The 15402-nt window shown below is 43.4% G+C and overlaps 1 protein-coding gene across 1 annotated transcript in view; it reads left to right on the top strand.

The window, feature by feature from the left end:
* The window catches only part of LOC119386015 (uncharacterized), a 47947-nt gene extending 33024 nt beyond the window's left edge, over nucleotides 1-14923 (top strand). The window contains exons 11-15 of the mRNA XM_049414198.1: nucleotides 206-321; nucleotides 4198-4430; nucleotides 11683-11799; nucleotides 14364-14492; nucleotides 14826-14923. Of these exons, the coding sequence (XP_049270155.1) occupies nucleotides 206-321; nucleotides 4198-4430; nucleotides 11683-11799; nucleotides 14364-14492; nucleotides 14826-14920 (690 nt within the window). The 3' untranslated portion in view covers nucleotides 14921-14923. The remainder of the gene's footprint in view (nucleotides 1-205; nucleotides 322-4197; nucleotides 4431-11682; nucleotides 11800-14363; nucleotides 14493-14825) is intronic.
* The last annotated feature ends 479 nt before the right edge of the window (nucleotides 14924-15402 follow it).

Genomic DNA, 15402 nt, shown 5'->3' with positions numbered 1-15402 from the left:
GCAACATCAGTAATATTTAAGGACAATGTAATGACTATTATCGCCACCATGACCACTATGGTGGCACCATGTGTGTTCGGCAACAATACAATGGCCAATAATAAAGAGATTTTGCGCCACTGAAGCATTGAGATTCTAAACTGTATAGTGTTTCGAATGAGGGAAAGAGAGAAAACGGGCTTGAGCAGCGACTTGCCTCGCACAGGCCTTTGGAGCCGTCGAAGCCATATCTGACCGCATCTGTATCCACAGCCGGGGCAAGGTGCAAGTGAACATCTCTGCACAGGACATCCTCACGTGTTGCGCCAGTTGCGGTCGCGGGTGAGTTGAACCATTGGAAGTGAAAACGAGCTTGGCGAGTCGTTCGCGAGATATTGCCGAATGATGCAGAATTACAGCAGTTACGTGAAGTTTGAGTAAGGCTGCGAATTGAACCGAAAGCAAGGAACAGGAGAGTTTTGCAAGGCAAAAACCATGGGGAAGAGACGATAAATTGCCAGTTTAGACTTAACTTTATCCGACAATTGTCCTTAGAAGATTGGTCTGGTATTTTCTTTCTTATCAGATAGCAGTATCGAAGGGCTACGGTGTCGGCGATGGAAGGGCACGCTTTAATGGGCTTCTCAGCAGGTCCCCGTGGCAAATTTTGACTGCATATAGGAAATTACGAAGAGCTGTGCATGGAGTGTTTTACCGAAAGAGCTTTGGATATCGCTTCATTACTGAACAAGCTAGAAGAAATTGTTACCACGCATTCGGTAAGTGGGCTTCACTGCCAATGCAGACGCGCCCTGCCTTGGCGTCGACTATAGCGTCCGCAAGAATGCGTATACATATGCACGTTATGAGCACCGCCACGGTCTTGCTTTTTTAAAGACGATAGTCTTTCTTGGGGAACTTAAACGCAGAAATTTTGGTCTGTCTTTCTGTCTTTCTGTTTGTCGGCACGTCCCTCGATTTAGCCACTCGGACAAAGTTGAACCACTTGCCCAAGGGCCAGCCGTCTTGAACTGGTACGGCTGTTCATACTTGTGAACGTTGTCGATCAAAAAGTAAATATCATGCATATCTGAGGTGCAACATCACTAGGTAAGTATTAGATGGCGTGTTCCTTTAATAGAAAATGCATACATACGTAATTTTAAGGACCCTAGTTTCTTAAGCTGCGCTGAAAATGCATAAGAATGGAAGCTTGAGCGAGTTGGTATGCGTTCAGCTTTGTTGAAACAGCGCTCACTAGACGACGACGAAGTAAAAGGAGGCACAGGACAGGCGCTGCCTGTCCTGTGCCTTTTACTTCGTCGTCGTCTAGTGAGCGCTGTTTCAACAAAGCTGAAAATGCGACGGCGCTGAAATTTGCCTTCCTCCGTGCCCTTCGCACGAGCTCATTGTTGTGTTTCGGTTTCGGTTCTGTATTGCACTGTACGAATGCCATGGGTTGGTGTTGAAAAACTTTAGTTTTGAGAAGGCCAAGAAGGTGAAAAAAAAAAATATTTAAAAAATGAAAAAGCAGCGTTGTGGGCGGCCTTCAGGCTGCCGGTTGTGGGCGCCGCTCTGGCGTTCCTGTTTTACCCAGGCGACGTGTAAATAAAAGAGTGTGTGGAGAGTACTCGTTGAGTGCGGACGTTTCTCTGCTTCAGCGCTTCGCGCCAAACCGCGTTTTCGGGCTGGCTGGCGTCCCCGCCGGTCGCGTTGGTCACCGCCGGTCTTCGCCTGCTGCTGCGCCGGGACTACCAGCACGCAACACAGCACTCATGTTTCCCGACGTATTGCCAGATGGCGTCCATATCTCACACAGCGCCTCTTCTATCGTCTTTACACGACATTTGCAGCGAAGCACGCAGATACGCGGCCAATTTTTTTTTCCAGTTTCATTTTGCTTCGCGGCGCACGCATTGCGGGCGAAAAGCCGACTTGACAGGCCGTGGTCTGTGACAATCCGATAAGCGCCTGTTACGTAGACGTGCGCTTGTTGAATAGACTCTCCCTCTCTTTCTCTCTCTCTAAATGTTTCTCTCTCTCTAAAGGGCAGCCACACGGCCATGTGTTTTAAGTTTCGGCCGTTTTCACTGGGTGCAGGCGCGTTATATTTGGCAGCAGGGTTGTCAATGGTGGCTACTTTTCGCCAAATTGGCGAATTTGAGATGCCCATGGCGACCTAAAATTATAAGTGGCGACATGGCGAATTTTTGGCGATTTTCGGCTTAGGTCTCCACTGATTTATGCATCTTGAGCCTAGTGTCTTCCCAACGAATGAGCGGCAACATTCTCTGTATTTTTCTTGATTTTAGACCCCTGAGTAGAATGTGCGCATTAAGCGTCATTCGGTATGTCCGTCCCGTAACTCGTGTGTATCTCCTCAATTCATCTAGATGCAGAAGGTACTGGAACGTCCCACAGCGTTATTCCAACAAAATTTAGGTCAGCGGACTGCCTTGCAAACCGCGAGGGGGCAGTGTATGACTATAAGTTTATGGCTATAGGTGCTTCAAGCTTCTCTAAAGTTCCGCTTCTGAAGGAGCTAGACGACGGGTTGGCCGCGTGCTTCGACCATTTGTTCTGCCAAAGCTCCAACTGTTCTGAATAGCTTGGCGGCTTATTCACTGTTGCAGTACACCCAATTCTGCTCGTAAGGGCTGTTTTGGAATAGCGAAGAGAGGCGGATACGCGGCTATTTGTGCAATAAACAAATATTTATTGAGGCATTTTCCACTGCTCTCGGTGAGCGTGTGCAATGAGAACAATTGGTATATAACATTTTACATTGTCTATCTGTTCATTATTAACGCAGTGGATTGACACGTGTAGATATTATAAGTGACTATATGAAAAGGTCGGTGGCGTCCGGTATCATATTAGTTCACACTGAAAAGGTGTAAGACTCACTAATGATCGGTTCCTGTAAGAATTCTCTCGAGTTACCTTCAATAAACCTTTTAATCATTTTAATTTATATGAGGGTACGTAAAGCTGTCTACAAACAACGCTTTCACGGTTTTCGCTTAAGGTTTAGCACACTTTTACCCTTGAAACGAGCGGACAGGAATGGGATATCATGAGCGTTTCATTCATTCACCCTTGCGCCACCACGCACATCTTGCGGCTAGTCGGGGAAGCAGCACCGTGGACTGCGATGGCGAAGCGGGCGATACGAGTGGCATTGAGAAACGTCAATATAACTTAAGGGTCTTGGATGGTACTCTATATTCTACGGTGCTATACGTGAGTGGAAATTTTTATTACTAGTTATGCCGCACATATCTAGAATGGCGACTTTCTTGGCGAAATATGTAAAAAAATGGCGACTTTTGGCGACTTTTGGCTCGTCGTTTGGCGACATTTACTCTAAAGTCAGTGGCAACCCTGTTTGGCAGAGGCGGTCACACGGTCTGTTATTCCATGTTGCAGCTTTTAATTTCAATGTTACCGATTTTTGGGTAATTTCCTCGGAAACAATGCGGCCCTAAGTAGAAATTCTGTCATGCCACAGTGTGCTCACCCGACGGTAACGGGATGGAATCCCGGTCGCGGCGGCCGCCTTTGGGAGAAGCAAAATGCTAGAGGCCCGTTTGCTTAGACGTTAAAGAACGCCAGGTAGTCGAAATTTCCGGATCCCTTCACAACGGCATCTCTCATAGTCATATCGTGATTTTGGAACATGAAACCTCGAGAAATAATAATAATATTAATAATAATAATCAATAATCAATCAATCATTTATTTAACGTGCCCAGGAACAACCGTAAGGTCTTTGTGCAGGCGCACGCAAAAAAAACAATAAAAATAAACTATGCAATACAGACAGTCTTCAGAAATAAAAAGAGCAAATACACGTAGACAAAGAGAAATGAACACAAAAGGGGAGGAGTAAAATAAGACAACACGAGATAATAATTATTATTATTATTATTATTATTATTATTATTATTAATATTATTATTATTATTATTATTATTATTATTATTATTATTATTATTATTATTATGCAGTTATATATATCAGGCGTCTCTTCTTCATTCCACAAATCTTATTCAAATTAGTGGAGTGTTTACTTACGGTTACTATTAGTTTCAAACAGAGGAATCGGCGAGGGCCCTGAGCCAGAACCTACTCTGAACGCCAACGCGTTGTAACGGTTGTTGGCGTCTTTGCGCTGTATCATCTGCGTATCGACTGCCTCTTTACGCTGTATCGCAGCTGCCTGGGAGGTTTTCCCTCGTCTGCTTGGCAGTTCTACAGGGACCGGGGTATTGTCACAGGAGGCCTGCACGACACCGGTGACGGTTGCCTACCATACGTCTTCCCTCCTTGCGAGCATCACACCGTCGGGCCGCTGCCCAATTGCAGCGAGAACATCTCGCCGACACCCCGCTGCGTGCACACCTGCCGCAAGGGTTACGAGGCGGACTACAGCAAGGACAAGTACAAGGGTAACGCGCCCTTTGCTCTCTAGCTTTTGCGCGAGGACTGCGTGTGGAAACCCCAACGCGCTTAAAGTGTGTGATAAATTAATACAGAGACGAAGCTGATAAATGGAAAGATGATACAGATAGGACGAGCGTGGCCAATTGCCTGTTTGTATCCTGTATTGTTTTTTCGACTTTGCGTTTCTGTAGTGTTTCACACCGCAGCTATAAAATGTCGCTTTGCTGCTTCGTAGCTGTTGTAGGCCAGTAAAAGACCGAAGAAGTCCAATAAGTAGAGAGCGAGAGAGAGAGAGAGAGAGAGAGAGAATTGGATATATATTTTTGTATGAAAAAAACATATAATTCTCGCGCATCATTGCTTATTAACGCTACGATTTTGCAGCATCGTACTATACACGATCGGCAAGCAAACTTGGCGCAGAAAGGCACTGCGAAGGCAAAATAGAACAAGGAAAAGGGGTAGATATTCGTGTACTTTTTTCTTATGTCACTGCTCCATAGAATCAATTGCGGATGATCAAACGCTTTTGGAAATTACACAAACCACCCTGTAGCACTCTATAAACAAATTTTTGTAGCGATGAATAGGATGATGATAGTGACGATAACAGTGAATAGTGATAGCAACCAACAGTGGCGTCGTGACTGGGGGACTGTGACTGGTATGCTACCATAGAATACTGCCCAGTGTAGGGCAGCATATCAATTACTCTAGACTGGTTAACATCCTTGCGTTTTCTCTCTCTCCTGTTCTTCCCTCCTTAGCGATAAGATTTATTCAATTCTGACTGCCGCTGACAGTCCATGCATAACTTTTGGCTTGTTTTTGATGATTGCGACGTTCTACTTTACTGCACCTACATTTTAATCAGTACCTGTTTTACACTGCGTTACATAATTATATCAGTTCGGCCTCATACGGGAGAAAAGTCGATAAATGTTATGAGTCATAGAAACCATTGAGGCATTTTTGAAGAAAGTCAGGGCTGCGAAGAAATTGTAACAGCGAGTGAAAACGCTATAAGGTGAACGTCGTCCGTCATAAAGAAATCTTCTGAATACGTGTCATGAAATGTGCTCATAATCCGTTAAGCAACACTATTCAGCGTCTTTATAGTTCAAATAAAATTCTCTTTCTCTCTCTCCATTAGGTATACGGACCAAAATATCGGTCGAGCGCGAGCTTCAAGATCGAATAGTCCTATGTTCGATTACGGGTTGTGTGCATTTATTTACCTTATTATTTTTGGCATGGCATATTTTCCTTACCGTTATCGCACCGGCTATAGGCGCAAGCGGCATTAGATGGTAATACATGCCAGCAAATACGCGCATCGCGTCTGGCGACGGTCACCGTGACATAGCGCCGAAACGGCAATGCTCTGTCAATACGTTGTACGGTTTTGTTTCATAGTAACGATTGTCGTTGCCGCGGTACCGTATACAAGTGACGGCATATAACACAGCGCGCAAGCATAGAAGAGAATGGCAGAATAGAAAAAGAGCGCTGATTTGGAACTGATCTTTATTTTGCAGAAGATCAAAATGTATACTAGCAGAAAACGATAAGTGCAAGCCTAATCAGAACATCGTCAAGTCAAATCCCTTTGAGCATGTGCCCACGATTGCCCCACAATCCGGCCAGGTAATCACGCTCTAGCCGTGACAGTGCATAGGATGGGATACTTACGCAGCGGTCGCCTAGCTTGTGTATCTTTCTCGCTGCTATTATCTCACGGATTAACTGCGACCTGTGCCTTGCCACTACCGCACATTGTGTTGACTAGGTAGGACTTGTCGTTTTCTGCACATATATATTGCTCTTGTGCAAAAAAATAATAATAATAATAAATCACTTTGAAGTCATCTCCCTTTTTCTGCTCTGTCCTTCCTTCCTGCGTGATCGCGCTGTGATATACGCCTTCATGAACCAAAATTAACAACTAGCTGAAGCTTCTATTCTTGTACACACAAGTGCATGCAGTAAGATGGCTTCAATCAATAAAACGACAGAAAAATTAAAACAGATGTTGGCTTCTCCGCAACAATTCTGTTACCTTGGGGAAGCCTACTTCGAAATGCGTTCGATTTCAAATTGTCGGTGATAGCACGTGTCGTGCTTGATTGGACATGCGAATAGAGAATCACGCTATCGTAGACAGGACAACGAAAAAAAAGAAGAAAAAAAAGGAACTTTTATTATATCTTTAATGACTAAAAGAAAGAATTGAATTTTCTTTTTTAGGTAAATAAGATATCGCTCTGCTGCGCTCTGCCACGCTCTTTCTTCTCTTTATTTCTGTTTCTCGTTGACTCTTGTATCTCTATTTTGTATCAGTTTCGGTCTATTACTTCCTTTCCTTCTCTTTCTCGCTCTTTTTATCTTTATTTCTCTTTCTTCCCTTTCTTTATCTCTGCCTCTTTCTCTCTTTCTGTATATCTATTTCTTTCTCTTTCTATATCTTTCACGGTCTTTCTATCTTTTTATGTCTTTAGTCCCATTATTTTTCTTAATTTCCCTCTTTATCTCTTTTTCTTTCTGTAGCTTTCCCTCTCTCTCTCTCTTGGTGAACCAGCGGTGAGTAGTGGGATTTGCCCAATTTCTGTGGCACATACCGGTTCATGATCATGATCGTTTACTGATAGGCCGCACGTATTATGACTAGCTTAAACAACTTCGCTGTTAAATAATAATGAGAAACAAAGAAGGCCACCCCAACTGCGCTCTTCCTTCTGGCTTGGCATGACTCGCGCGAAGCTGCCATACTAGGGAACGGGAAAGGTAACGGCGGCTGCGAGAGGAGCCCGAAGCGATGGAAGCCCTACGCAAACGACGACGTGCCCGTAGATCTATGAGAAGTGCGAACGCTCGTTTCTGGAGTTTGGACCTCCATGTCGTGATTAACCGAGCTAAAGCCTAGGAATAACAACCTAGAAGCAACCAGATTAGACTTCACAATCGTCCAGTTTCGCTGTTTCAAGCCTTGCGTGACTTAGTGCAAGCTTCGCCATTTATTATTATTACTTTTTGTAGAATGTCAGCGTTTTGAAATAATAATATAAAAGAGTAAAAAATTCTACTGCACGTGACATCTGTCCGCTGATATGTTTATCAGACTCAATGCCGCGATGTCAATGCGTACCGTAAACTAGGACCGTGAATTTATGAATTATTTTTCGGGTTCATCGTTTATTAGTTTAATGGAATGAAAATATCGGGGCCCCGTTGATCAGAAAAAAGTCAGTGCGTGAGTATGCGCAACAGAATAAAGATAAAAGCTTTGTAGGATTGCTAGAGCGACGCCCAGTCTAGTGAAACGTCCTTGGGTGTAAGTCTGAGGCAAGGGTGATATTATGCGAAAGTCCACCATACAGATATACTATATCAGCGTGATGACTGGATAGAGATTGGCAGTAGTGGTTGCGGTTACGTCAGCTCTCGGGCAGCATCCAAATAGCATGCCCTGAAATAAACAGCCTAGTTTATGGACTCTTAAGCCCCAGCGGCACAACACGCTTTCCCGACCAGATCGAGCTGGTCCCGTAAGTCGACTATTTTCGTTTTCGAAAGCCACTTGTTGCTACGCGACGTGACGCACGTGAAGCACCGTCAGCAATTATTAATCCGAGATTATTCGTGCGTTCGCGGCCTAATGGAGGCCGGCTCGAAAGTGTACACGTGTTCTCGCAGCTTTTCTGGGCTAAATCGTTGCCACGCGACGTGACGTATGCGCCAATCGTTTCAAAGCAGTAGTTGGCAGGATAGAAGTTAAGCGTGGATACATATCTGGGGCCTAATGAGTAAGTCACGGATTGATTAATGTGTGGAATCTTGGTTCATACGTCACTATCGAACACATAATCTTGTTTATTGAAGAGGAGCGAAACGAGGGATTTGAAATAACCTGCGGTATACGACAACGTGCCTGGTATGAGGCAAGAACAAACATTTATTACGAATTACATCGTACCTGTATAGCTATAACCCAAACTCATTTAGGATAACTAATATCGTTGGACTCAGTGCTCGGCAGTATCGAAGATACATGTATCTTAGATACTATCTTAGATACTCTATGGGTATCTTGTATCTGTATCGCGATACGTCTCGAAAGACGAGTATCTGTATCTGTATTTCCGATACATTCGATAATGTATCGTGTATCTTAAGATACAAGATACTTCTATCGCAACACAAACGTGCGAAACAACAGTTGCTGGCCAAGCTCCGCTTCTCAAGCTGGTACTGGTGCCACTAAGCCATCTGAATAAGTCTAAGGGCAGTGACGTTATTACATTTTTACGCCAGAGTCATCCAGTGAGGGTAGAAGATCAGGAAGACAAGCACGCGGACGTCGCCCAGCCCACGTACCTTTTGTTTTCTCTATTTCTTTTCTTTTTAGTTGCGCCAATGCCGCGACACTTGCTCTTAGCCACTGTCCTGCGCCGAGTACTCCACTGCGTGCGGCGTCTATCGCGAAAATTCTGATGCTGTTACAGTGACGTTATTGAAGATTTTCTTGCGTCCTGCTCCGTAACGCGCTGTGATGCGTGCAAGAAGGGGGTTGCTTTGCGTCGCGTGGATTTTACATATCAGCGATTTGAAGGATCTCGTGGATGTTTCACTTGCATGCAGTGAATTAATTAATATGCAAATAAGACTCTAACAACATTAGCACCACTGGTACTGATGCTAGATCTAATAGAGCAAGCGTTTACCTAACAGAACATATCCTGGCGTACCGTATTTCTCCCTTCCTTTCTACATTTATTCAAATAATTTATGTAATCATAATTTGATTATTAGCACAAGTGCTTTCATAGCTGTCATTTTGCGTCACATACGTTACCTATAGCTCTCTGCGCTGTTTTTCCGGTCTGGTCACTGCGTATGTCTTTTGTAACGCGCTCCCAAAATAAGATTTCTGCTTTATTCTTCAAACTGTCTGCTTTATTTCCACTACTGTTTGCACATTTACAATTTGCCTAGGCGATTTTGAAAACAAATATATTATTATGTGGGCGTGACTTGAGTATACAGTACAAAATATTCTGCTTACCGCTTAGGAAAATAGCGAAATTGAGTTTCAATTATAATAATGGAAATCATTAGGAGCCATCTTAAAGACGTTAAAAAGGGGACTCGAGAAACGTTGTTTTACTGAATGCTCCGTTTTACCCCTGAGCGTCCCAACGAGCCGTTTTGAGGCAATTTTCCATAGGCACTGAATTTTCTATTGTCTCAACGGGTATGTTGACGATACTTCAGGCTCATATCTATTAAAGGCACCGTCTGTATTGTGTTTCTGTGCTCATTCAATGTGAATGTTTGATACACAACCACCTCTCCATTTTGCTTATATTTGTTTTCCTGTTCTAGGCCTTCTTAGATATTTTTCGTATTACTAAGCGCCGCGTAGTGGGAGCTATAAGCGGCAATAGCGCGAATAACGGCGGTGTCCTGCGACGCTTTGTGCAACTATACAATACGTCTGAGACGTTTCTGTGTTGCACATGTTCTCTCGTTGAAGAAAAATTGCTAAAAGACTGCACGTTAGTGAGTATATGAACAAAGAATTCCTTACGCCAGCATCTAAGTAGAACATGGAAATTCATTGCAGTTTTACGCCATCTACGTATACACCAGGGGTCGCAAACTCAGCTTATAGCCGGCGGGCTGCAATCGCGAAATCTAGCTCCAAGGGCCGGGGCAGTGAAGTTGGTGAGGTCGGAGAGAGTTTGAACAAAATGACGTCGCCATTTGAAAGGAAGCCTTTCCCATATCTCATATATAGGTCATTTCTGATGGGGATTTGGAGTCAGGATTCGAGAAACATCGATACCGATGTACACAACGAGTGAAATCTGGACGCGGATTGAAATATAGAGGCTTTGTTCCACGGTTATGTTTCAGCACATGGTGACCACATATATGTTCTTCACGAAAGAAATGCTTCAGACCAGTCATGCCTGTGTAGCTCACGAACATACTTATTTAGAAAACAAAAACAAGTGGGACAGAGACGGTCATGTGTGCCGGCCGGGCCGCTAGCGAACGGTCTCAAACCCCGTATACAGAATGCGTTCCCTGCCCCCCCCCCCCCCAAAAAAAAAATAATAAAAAAGTCGCTTCCAGCGTTGTTGCTGCTGTACACCTGTCCGGATATACGGTATTGTGCAAACTCTCGTTTACGGACAAGGTAAAAGTCCACACCGGTATTTGCGCCGTCGTGCTATGGCTTCTTATTGACGTTATTGTGATTATATGCCAACCCGCTAGCTGGTCGGCAAGCTGAGCAGTGACTCCCATCAGTTGCAAAAATGACAAGCAAGAACCGCTGTCAGCGAAGTGTATAAAGAGTTGTCCTGTGAAGAAGCTAAAACAAGTCCCAATAAGTTGTTTTGGAAGGAAACTAATGTACTTTGAGCAAGAAGGGCAGAACCTTTGAGATACTAACAGACATTTCATTCAAGTGAAACAAAATAGGTCACAGCTTTCAAGCAGACATTTTCGTGTATAAGCGTTTGTTTCTACATTATATGGATCTATAAGAGCAAATTTGAGAATGTATCGAAGTATCTTAAGATACAATTACCAAGTATCGTATCGGATACAATTATTCCGGTAGTATCTTGTATCTGTATCTCCAATACTTCTTGCCTGAGTATCGTGTATCGTATCGCGATACAATTTCAAAGTATCTTTGCCCAGCCCTGGTTGGACTGAATCTATATATGTGATCGAGAAACGAGGACGAGAAAGTAAAGTGGTAGAAATAACGTTAACACTCGAAGCACAACGGTTGCATGAGCTAGAAAGCAGAGGCCGCAGATGACACTTAAGTCGAGGATAAGGATTCATTCATTCATTCATTCATTCATTCATTCATTCATTCATTCATTCATTCATTCATTCATTCATTCATTCATTCATTGAATTTAGCTCTTTAAAGGAATTAAGAGGTGAAATATCAGGCACCGCAGCGGAGTGTTACGAAGTTGAGGTCACAACTGGTTGAGGTCACAATTCCCGCGCTTGTGACACCATAGAAAGGAGACAGCGCATGCCTAGAGGATTGCATTGCGTTCTTCCTGGGAGCGAAGAGCAATATGTGTCACCACTGGGCACTTCGTGAGCCAGGCGAGTTATTGTAATTTTATTTGTCAACTGGTTGAGAGCATGCTGCAGCAACTGCGACTGCTTTTCGCAGGAGCTTTTATACTTACATTCTTTAAATATCGTCTCTCGTCGCAGGGGAAAGTGTGTATTCCATAGAGGCTGACGAGACGCAAATAAAGGCCGAGATATTCAAGAACGGTCCCGTGGAAGCGGACTTCGATGTCTACTCCGACTTTTTCTCTTACAGGAGCGGTAAGCACAATTTTCAGGGATCGTTAAAAGTACAGATAACGAATTGTTTCTTCCACTCGTTGGTTTTTAAGTCATTTCTAGTTGCGCTAATCTAACCAGATGATACGAACGTACACGACGCACTGCAAATAAGTTCGTACATGCTAACTTTCATATCCGCATAACCTGTAAATCCAAGCTGTGATAGTTGTGCATTGCTTACGCCTCTTCTTTCCTGATATTGTTACAGTGAAGCTATTCCATCTTATACGCTATGGTAGGTAGAATCTTGCGCGTTAGATATGTAAACCCTATTTGTAATTTAATGGCGGTGATCCCGTTGACTATGTGCCATTTTAGTACGATGCAATGGAGATGCTGTGGGAAAAAAAAGGGGGGGGGGGGTTCGAATGAATGAGGGGGCTCTATGGATAAACGACCTGTTACGTAGAGTGGAGTCATGTTTCTTGCTTCGGTTTCTCTGCGTAATATTGTTGATAATTGAATGGAACAGAAAAATGATGGGGCCTAAAAGACCGAGAATGGATATTGAGTGACTTGTGGGTTCACGCTAATGGCTGCCACTGGGTTCGTATTCGCTCATAAATAATACATACTCGGATAGTCCTGATAAGTCTATTTGCGATAAGTCTATTTGCGCGTTATCGAGTCATCTGCGTCTATAAATTATTCCTGTACATATAAAAGCGCTGTGGAGGTGCGCGTATTTCGATGATTATGCGAAGTCACGGTTACGGCAATACGAAAGAGCGAAATATACGTTGCTGGGGTTGTGATCAAAGGTCTAGGCTTCAGAGGAAAGCAGTGCAAGAATAGGGAAGCCCAAGATAGGATTTCAAAAAGGCGGTCAGGAAATCTAGGTTCTTCTGAAGCAGTAACGAGGATGTGGGAGAAGAGGAACACGATTATGAATATGCGATGGACCTACGATGAACCGGTCTTGTAGATTGAACGGTGTTGGTAAGAAGAAAGAAAGAGCGGGTACTAAGGGGAGGGGCGCGTAATCCACAGGAAAGACAATACAAGTACGACGATAAATTAGAAACGGCCACTCTGCAACAAAACCTACCTAAACAAAAGATAGATTCCATGCAGATGTAAAAAGATACTGCTGGGGTAGTTTGGAACTAGCACTAGGTCTCACATGTAATAGCGAGTGGAACTAAACCCCTTTCCATGTAACGAATCGTGAGCTATCTAATAGTTGTCCTTCTTAATGTGTCATGAATATTCAAATGAGGCTAACTCAATCCTAAAACACGAAAAGGTTAAGAGAATTCAATGTAAGAATCGACGCGAGACTAAGGCGCCGAAACGTGTGAATGTGATGGCATGTTTATTTATTTATTTATTTATTTATTTATTTATTTATTTATTTATTTATTTATTTATTTATTTATTTACAGGATTTCTGCTGGCTTCAAAATGAAGCCATAAGCAGGAGTGGGTAATATAAATATAGCACACTCAACATTTTCACAATATATTACGCACAGAAAATGCCGCGAACACACAGTTTCGAACGCGGTAAAAAAAAAAAGAAAAAGAAGAAAAATATACAGTGCATGGCATGCAATTACATATAGCATAATACCTATATAAATGCGTACTGACATCACATTTGTACTAACAACGCATGAAAGCAAGTAAAGAGAAAAAACAAATCGTGCCAACGTCACAAAACAGAGAGTACAAATATGGCAGGAAGACATGCTATAAGTTCTTTAGCTCCGCTAAGAATGACGCCACTGTCGCCGCATCCACAACCCCACCGGGGAGGCGATTCCACTCGCGTACAGTTCGTGGGAAAAAGGAGCCCACGTACGAGTTGGTTCTACAAGAAAATTCCTGTAATTTTTTTTAATGATCCGCCCGCGTTGGTCGTCGTATGACTTTTTCTATATACGCACTTGAATAAATGCCAAGCTTATCGTGATAGAGCAGGTATACATATATTTTAACCTTTCACGATATCGCCGCAGATGTAAGGCTTCCAAGTTCGCTGTCTGAAGCAAAGCACTGACTGACGTAAGGCGATTGTACGAGCGAAAGATAAATCGAGCAGATTTTCTTTGTAGGTTTTCTAGTTTATCAATATTTTTCTTTGTGTATGGGTCTCAGACCACGCAGGGATATTCCGAAAGGGGACGAATGTAGGTTTTATACGCTAATAGTTTTATTTCTTGCGTTGACTGTCGTGACGATCTCCTAAGATATCCAAGCTTTTTCATGGCTTTCTTTTCTATGAAGGTGATATGTTCATTCCACCGGAGGTCTGAAGTGATTATTAACCCTAAGTATTTATAACGATTTACAGCACTAAAACAGCGACCATTTATTGAATACTGGAAAGAAAGGGGTGCCTTCTTTCTTGAAATTGTCATTGAAACGGTTTTTGTAGTATTGATGCTCATCTGTCATCTTTCACACCAAATATGTAGTTTGTCCAGGGCACTACTTAATAATGCCTGGTCATCAGGTGTATTTACTTCCTGATAAAGGATGCAATCGTCCGCGAACAGTTTGAACATAAAGTAAACAAGGATTACTCCTCCGTTGTGTAGGGGTTTACCAGAGGCTTAGCAGTGACTATCAGAGTGGACACGCAGTCAAGATCCTAGGATGGGGCACAGAAAATGGCGTGCCCTACTGGCTTGCAGCGAACTCATGGAATCCCAACTGGGGCGACAAAGGTAAGCTCAAAAGAAATAAGTTGATTGAATATTGATGAGTGAGTGAGTGAGTGAGTGAGTGAGTGAGTGAGTGAGTGAGTGAGTGAGTGAGTGAGTGAGTGAGTGAGTGAGTGAGTGAGTGAGTGAGTGAGTGAGTGAGTGAGTGTGAGTGAGTGAGTGAGTGAGTGAGTGAGTGAGTGAGTGAGTGAGTGAGTGAGTGAGTGAGTGAGTGAGTGAGTGAGTGAGTGAGTGAGTGAGTGAGTGAGTGAGGGAGTGAGTGAGTGAGTGAGTGAGTGAGTGAGTGTCACTTATCTACGATGGTTTTTTGCTACTAATATTTTATTTTTTGCACAGGGTACTTCAAAATTCTTCGTGGAACCAATGAATGCGGAATAGAGAACGACATCAATGCTGGAATCCCCAAGCAAGGCTCATCGAAGGACAAATAAATGTTGAACAAAAAGAATCGGCAGATTTCACGTACCGTGGGAATCGATGTAATGCGAAGCATACGGCGAAAAGGTGACTGGGGCGTAATTTTTTACATTGAGCAAGATGTTACAAAATGACGCTAAAAATAGGCGCAAATAGACGCACAAAAGTCGCACATGTGTTACATAACCAGTTGTTTACAGTTACGCAGCTATGCCAACAGGAATATAGGTATTACCAACACCAGACGCGGCAAGCCGATATGTAGTGCTTATACTTGTTATGGTGGAGAACGCACGTACGTTTCACGAACCCGTGTGTATGTGTGGAAGGGGTTCTGGACAGTTCTCACATAGATGGCGGCAAGCGCAATGTCTTTGTGATTGATGTGGCAACGCAGACCTTGCCGATTCCGCTGCTTGTCTGTGTGTGTTCGCCGTCTGGCAACCGGCGAAGCGGGATGCGACCTGCGTTGAAGTTTCGCATCGCCATGTTCTTA

This window comes from Rhipicephalus sanguineus, chromosome 3 (assembly GCF_013339695.2).
Source record: "Rhipicephalus sanguineus isolate Rsan-2018 chromosome 3, BIME_Rsan_1.4, whole genome shotgun sequence".
Lineage (NCBI taxonomy): Eukaryota > Metazoa > Arthropoda > Arachnida > Ixodida > Ixodidae > Rhipicephalus > Rhipicephalus sanguineus.
The sequence above is the reverse complement of the archived record's forward strand: the minus strand, read 5'-3'. Positions and strand labels throughout refer to the sequence as shown.